Source organism: Macrobrachium nipponense, chromosome 34 (genome assembly GCF_015104395.2).
Source record: "Macrobrachium nipponense isolate FS-2020 chromosome 34, ASM1510439v2, whole genome shotgun sequence".
Taxonomy (NCBI): Eukaryota; Metazoa; Arthropoda; class Malacostraca; order Decapoda; family Palaemonidae; genus Macrobrachium; species Macrobrachium nipponense.
The window spans coordinates 3,340,799-3,348,298 of NC_061095.1; the positions used below are offsets into that span (position 1 = coordinate 3,340,799).

The 7,500-nt window shown below is 39.6% G+C and overlaps 1 protein-coding gene and 1 long non-coding RNA gene across 2 annotated transcripts in view; both read left to right on the forward strand.

Annotated features, from left to right (window-relative positions):
• The first annotated feature begins 4,087 nt into the window (after positions 1–4,087).
• On the forward strand, positions 4,088–6,143 carry LOC135207847 (uncharacterized). The gene is made up of 2 exons (XR_010313071.1): positions 4,088–5,309; positions 5,618–6,143. It is a non-coding gene; the product is annotated as an uncharacterized LOC135207847 (long non-coding RNA).
• A 1,001-nt stretch (positions 6,144–7,144) lies between these two features.
• The window catches only part of LOC135207846 (uncharacterized), a 2,745-nt gene continuing 2,389 nt past the window's right edge, over positions 7,145–7,500 (forward strand). The window contains exon 1 of the mRNA XM_064239705.1: positions 7,145–7,500. This exon is cut by the window's right edge and continues 417 nt beyond it. Within this exon, the coding sequence (XP_064095775.1) occupies positions 7,316–7,500 (185 nt within the window). The 5' untranslated portion in view covers positions 7,145–7,315.

The window sequence follows — 7,500 nt, forward strand, 5'->3', positions numbered from 1 at the left end:
TAAGCCTAAATTTAAAAATAAATGTTGATTTACAGTAAGGGGGGTGTTGGATAAGTTTAAAACTTTGTCTTGTTGTTCAACAAGATTATTCCATGCGCTATTATCTATTTAGGTTATTTAACTTGCGTAAGAGTCTTGTTGGAATGAGTCACGCTATTATAGGGCAGCAATGTCGGAAGAGAATGAAATCAGATACCTGTATACGTGGTCCGTAGTGAGGAGGCGAAGATTAGATTGAGTTCCATATATCACTCTGCGTAGCACGAAGATGTCGTTTCTCGTATTGGTGATTCTTTCTTCCAGGAAAATCTTGTGTGATAGAGGGAAGGGGTTTGATTGCAGAGTCCATCTTCCGCAAGTTTGAAAAAGAACTGAACAGACTACACCGGCTGAAAAACCAAAAACACTTTTTGGAAGAATGCCTCAAAGAACAAGTACTTCCAAAAATGTACGGATTCGGGAGATGGACTCTGCAATCAGACCCCTTCCCTCTATCACACAAGATTTTCCTGGAAGAAAGAATCACCAATACGAGAAACGACATCTTCGTGCTACGCAGAGTGATATATGGAACTCAATCTAATCTTCGCCTCCTCACTACGGACCACGTATACAGGTATCTGATTTCATTTCTGTTCGACATTGCTGCCGTATAATAGCGTGACTCATTCCAACAGACTCTTACGCAAGTTAAATAACCTAATAGATTAATAGCGCATGGAAATAATCTTGAACAACAAGACAAAGTTTTAAACTTATCCAACACCCCCTTAATGTAAATCAACATTTAGTTTTAAATTTAGGCTTATCCTTTGCCCTTATGCCAGACCGCAAAAACAACCTAGACTTCATAGTGGCTTTTGATAAATTCATATCTGACAAAAACTACAGCCGTGAAGAGATATGTTGAAAAGGAGTGTTACTAAATGCTTTAACTGACCTTCATAAGAAATATCCTGTTCCCCGCAGATTCATGATAGCCATCCACTCGCTAAAAAAGTTAGATGTTATAATAAGTAGATCCGACAAAGACGGCAAAATTGTAATAATGGACAAAGACTTCTACCTCGACAAAATCAACCAGCTCCTTAGCGACACAAATACTTACGAAAAACTGACGAAAAATCCCCTCCAGAACGTTCCCACAGAATTTTTTCGGAAAGTAAGATTAATTGGTCCAAGACAAAAAGAGTATTTGAACTATTAGAGAAATTTAAAGTAATTAATCCTAAATTACCCTACTTTTTATGGTCTTCCCAAAACTCACAAAGACAATCTTCCATTCAGACCCATCGTTTCATGCGCCGGAGCTTTCAATTACAAAATTTCTAAATGGTTAGCTGGCCTCCTTTCTCCTTTTTTAGGCACTTTTTCTCCCAGTCACATCAAACATTCGGAAGACTTTTGTCACAAATTCAGAGAAGCACATATACCACTTCACAACATAAAACTTTTTAAGCCTTGACGTAGACTCCCTATTCACAAAAGTACCAGTACAGGACGTTCTTCAGTTTTTAAGGGAAAAATTAATCCCCCATATTCAGATCATTTCCCCTTTTGGCACTTGACAAAATAATAAAGTTAGTTGAATTATGTGCATCTAATAACGTATTTTCATTCGGGGAATCATTCTACAAGCAAAAATTCGGGTGGTAGTATGGGTAGTCCTTTAAGTCCTATTTTAGCCAATCTGTACATGGAATACTTTGAAACTACAGTAATAAATGCAATAAAACCCAAAAACATGCTGTGGATGAGATACGTGGATGACATACTAACATTTTGGGATAATAAGTGGGGTAATTTTAATGAATTCCTCTCAAAATTAAACGCATTAGTGCCCAGCATCAAATTTAAAGTTGAATGGGAAACAGACAACAAAATTCCTTTTCTTGATGTTTTAATAATCAGAGACACGACAGAATACAAATTTACCATATACAGAAACCCAACGTTCTCACTTTCATATATTCACTACTTTAGCTATCATGACAATACTATCAAGATAGGTCTAGCTAGCAACCTATTCTTAAGAAGGAGCCTTACGAATTTGTTCCCCAGATTTCCTGGAAAAAGAATTTGAACTATTTCGCAAGCAACTTTCATCTTTAAAGTATCCTGACCATATAATTGAGAAGCAATTCAAAAAGCAACGTAATTTTCTACCGACCCCTAAAGACAAGACCAGAGACACACCCAACAATAAAATAAAAATTCCCACCTGGAGACGATTAAGAGAGTAACTCACACCCTGGGAAATCCAACCCTTTTGCATTTACCTACCCAAATACCTTAGCCAAATACCTGATTAACGTCCAACAAAAGACATCGCCCAAAGACTCTGGGGTATATGAGATCCCATGCCAGGACTGTGACCAATCTTACATCGGATTTTACAGGTAAATCACTTCCCCAGAGATTAATACAACACAAACGGTCAGTTAGGTATGGACAACAGAACTCGGCTATTTTCAACCATATAAATGAACATAACCATAGAATAAACTGGAATATGTCACGTGTAATTTATAGCAGCAACTGCCGGTACAAGAGTCAAATGATGGAATCGGCCGTTAATCAAAAGAGAAAGCAGGTTAATGAACATCTCAAAAGACGGGAATTGGACATCGGACATCATCGACGCAGTGTTCATTCAACCAACGCTTAAGAAGATTAAAGGAAGATTATCAGCGGGGGTGACCTAAAATTGGCTTACTTGTGGACGAATCTCTTGGTAGAAATACCACCTTTTCTGCAAACTTTTCTCATTCATATACCTGAAGAAGAGAGCAGCAGTCTCTGAAATATAGTACTTTTCTCTCTACATTTTGGTGTTTTTTTATGGGCTCCTTTTATTAGATATATATATATATATATATATAGATATATATATATATATATATATATATATATATATTATATATAATATATATATATATATATAGAATGAGTGACTGTAAAATATATTTTCTGCTAAAGCAGAATTCCATCTACCCTGATCTATGCTAAAATACCAATAAATTAATTCTGTTTTGATATTGATCAAAAGTACATAAGACAACAAACAAATAAAAAGGGAATATAGTATTAGCCTTGAGTTTGGTAAAAAAAAAAAAAACATTTAGCCACTAGGAAACTGGTTAATCTGTGGGTCTTTACGTCTCCATTAATTTTAACGATGGTTTTACCGAGCTAAAACAAGTCCCGCCTATTATCAAAAGGAAAGTCATCATGAAGTCATGAGCGTTCAACTATGCATCAATAAAGTGCCTCTTGGAATGTCTGCGTCCGAATCGGTGCACTTGAAGTGCGGAGTGACGATAATTACCGTCGTATATCGTCAAGTGTGTTCGCCATTCTAAATTTAAACGCCAAGACTGTCCCAGAGGTATTGCTGGTCGGTATTTCATATTGATTAAGGGCAATTTGGCATCGTTTTAAATGTCCTAAAATCGGCTTCATTGCAGTCGTTCACGCATTCGGAGAGAGTGATAAGCAGTGACTGGGCTCTTCAGTCAGACTCTGCTCTCGAAATAATTGGATCATAAAATATAACATAGGCCTATCTTTTTACTCAGGCGTTTGGATTCTAGGCCTATCGTTTACTCAGTCTTTTGGATTCTAGGCCTATCTTATACTCAGCCTTTTGGATTATACGCCTATCTTATACTCAGGCGTTTTTATTATAGACCTATCTTATACTCAGGCATTTTTATTATAGGCCTATCTTTACTCAGTCTTTTGGATTATACGCCTATCTCATACTCAGGCGTTTGGATTCTAGGCCTTTCTTATAGGCGTTTTCATTATAGACCTATCTTATACTCAGGCATTTTTATTATAGGCCTATCTTATACTGAGTCGTTTGGATTATACGCCTATCTTATACTCAGTCGTTTGGATTATACGCCTATCTTATACTCAGTCGTTTGGATTATAGGCCTATCTTATACTCTACAGTTTTATTGTGGTTATTCTTGTTTTTTGTTGATGCAGATATGTGGTGCTTGTAGTGTCTTCGAAAGCTTAGCATTTACGGAATAAACATAGACCTGTTCATAAGAACAGTCAGTAGTAATCGTGGAGGAGGAGAGAGAGAGAGAGAGAGAGAGAGAGAGAGAGAGAGAGAGAGAGAGAGAGATGATTCTGGTTATTTTCAAAACCAAGATTATTTTATCAATTTACTGATAGGAGAGAGAGACAATAATACTTGCTCACATATTCGTCAGTAACAACCGCACGTCTTGATCTCATTCGTCTTTTGTTATTCGTTTATTCAACGGCATCCGTATTGTTTAATCTTTCTCGCGAAAGTTGCAAACGATTGGGAGCTAAGCAACGCGAACGCGACGCGAATAGTCGCAAAAAAGACAACAACGATCGCGTCCCACACGGAAAAGTCGCTACGTGGCCCATTTATTTTTTCTTTTTTAGTCGCTGTGTGACGTGACGTCTCTAAGCTTTATGACGTAAAGGCTTCATTCCTGTCCAGCGATTGGTCCGGTCACCGAGAGTGATGACGTCATGCATCGGTCCTTAACTGTGATTGGTCCGTTTCGGTATCTCGGCCAGCAGATGCCACAGAGCTCCGTCTGACGACGTAGCGGTCTCGGTGGTACCAGAGGACGAGAGAAAGAGCGAGCGAGAGAAAGAGAGAATCTGTACTGTAGACGGAGATCAGTTTAGAAGCAAGAACCGACAGTCGACAGAGCGATGTCTCTCCGGTACAGCTCCAGAAGCGTCTCAGACGGCATCAACCTTCTGAAGGGCCGCTACTGTTCGACGGGGAACCTGGAGGCAGACAAGCGACTGACGCCCTGCACCGTAGACCTATACATCCGCCCTATCTTCGGGGAAGGTGGCGGGGCTGTGCCCATCTGCCAAACACTGGCTGCTCCACTTCAAGTGGAGCCACGACGAGCTGACCTTCGAAGCCAACGACGTCGGCGGGCGTCTGGAGCCCATGGCGTATCCAGGAGCGCCGGAGCCTATGGAACGGGGGACCTACGAGGTGAGGAGACTAGCTAGAGACCTCCGTGTCTACCCGCAGAGAGTTCTTGACCTGGCGAAAGAGAACAGGTATAACGGACGAGGGTACAGCTTACTGGGTTGCAACTGCCAGCATTGGGCACGAGAACTCGGGCGTCTCTTGGGCATCAAGCTCCCTGACGACCAGGCCACTGAAGGGGCAGATATTGCAGCGACGACCACAATTCTCGGTGGTTTAGTCTTGGTTTTGGAGCATTGCTTGGAGCAGCGCTTTCGAAGGGAAATAAGAATTGAAACCTACATCAGTTAACAGATGAGAGGTAAGTTCTCTCTCTCTCTCTCTCTCTCTCTCTCTCTCTCTCTATCTCTCTCTATCTCATTTTTTTTTTTTTTCTCTATATATATATATATATATATATATATATATATATATTCATTGTAATATCTTTCGAAATAGATCTAAGATTTCAACTTTAAAATCACTTTTAAGAAATAAGTTTTAAAATAACACTTTTTTTTAATATTCAGGGAGTCTCTCTCTCTCTCTCTCTCTCTCTCTCACAAAATGGATGATGACTGCAAATAATCATGTGTTTTCCCTCTCTCTCTCTCTCTCTCTCTTCTACAGAGAAACGTTCGATGGACACCACCTACAGTGTCGACATAATAATGGCGACTGGGTCTTGGGAAAAAAACGCAATGATAGTCGAATACTAGTTAATATTTCCGTTTTTTGGTGGTGGAGAGGTGAGGGGCGCATTGTGTGAGCTGTCGTGTGAATTGCTGTCGCATTTCGTAATGGGACGATCGGTGTATTAGTGCAATAAGGTCATTCATTTTCGTTTAATGTATATGTATATATACGTACATATACATAAGAAATTATATAGATTTATTATTGATAAAAAAAAAGTATATTGAATTATTCAACCCTTTGAATAACTTGATTCTTTCAAAATATAATCATGCATAGTAATTATGCACACTAGTTATCATGCATACTAATAATGCATACTAGTTATGCATACTACTTATGCCCCATGTTTGTATATGCATTTGTCTCTTTTGTCAGTCGTGACAGAAGAAGTTATATAAATGTTCCTGTATAATGACAAAACACTTTTGACTAAATAAACGAAAGATAAAAAAATGGAGATATGATTTTTAATACCCCGAATTAACATTGTCGTAAAGGAGACATATTTATGACTGAAAACATTCCGGAGAAAGATCTAAAGAACTATTTAACAGTTTTTCGCCACTTGACCCCAGCCATTGCGACGCCTGTGCGTTGTATGGACGTCTGGTCGTGTGGTGGGTTTGGGGGGGATGGTCTCCTGGCTATTAATCGATTAGGGGGGTTGGGGAAGGCTGAATCTTATCAAGTTATCATTCATCATGTAAGGGTGTTTCTTTCTTATCAATCTCATTTCGTTTATCTTTTCTTGGAAAAACCTCTCTCTCTCTCTCTCTCTCTCTCTCTCTCTCTCTCTCTCTCTCTCTCTCTCTATATATATATATATATATATATATATATATATATATATATATATATATATATATATAGTGTATGTCTCTTACACAAGCTTCAATAATATTCTCTGAAGTAAATGAAAAAGATAGGATAATAAATAAATGAATATATATATATATATATATATATATTATATATATATATATATATATATACGTACTATATATACGTATATACGCGAATGTAGACCAAAACGTTTTTAGAATATGTAGTATTCGTATTCACGAATGTCATTAATCTCTCTCTCTCTCTCTCTCTCTCTCTCTCTCTCTACGTATGGAAACATTCCACAAACGTATCCATAACCCAACGTATTCGTGTATACACGAAAATGATTAATGTTCGTCCGTACGTAAAGTGGGCGCGTTCGAGAGAGTGGTTTTAACCACTTCGTTCGAAGGCGGAAAACAGTTGCCAACTTGCCACGAAGCTTAAAATGGTTAATTGACCCCCTTTTAGCCTATATATCTTCAAGACGACGTTTGCATTTGTTTATTTTGTTTGTTTATCCTTCAGGCCAACACTTTGGAGTGTAAATCTTCGTCGGGAGTGAATAATAATATACGTCAAGGCGTCGATCTACGTCAGGTATTTGCGCGCGGGAAGGGCATAAAAGGAGATGATGGGAATCATGGGAGAGAGTGGATATATAAACCGCGCTTGGGCCGGCCCGGTATTCTCACTCCCTGATTCTCAGTAGCCTCCCAGCACGCGTCGGAAGAAGTATCTTTGCAGTTGTCTCTCTCGCGAGTCAGTCCGTTGTTCGCTAAGCGCCGCTTAACCTCCCACGCGATGTCCTTCCTATCCTCGTCCCAGATGCTGAAGGGCAGCGTCAACCTCCTGAGCCAGAACGCCCTCGCAGACGCGTCCGCCGGAGCCGAGGATCTCCGATCGCCGCCCTGCGACGTGTACCTATACTCGCGCGCCGTCATGGGGAACGAAGGCAAGGGCACTATGGGCGCCAAGCACTGGGCCCT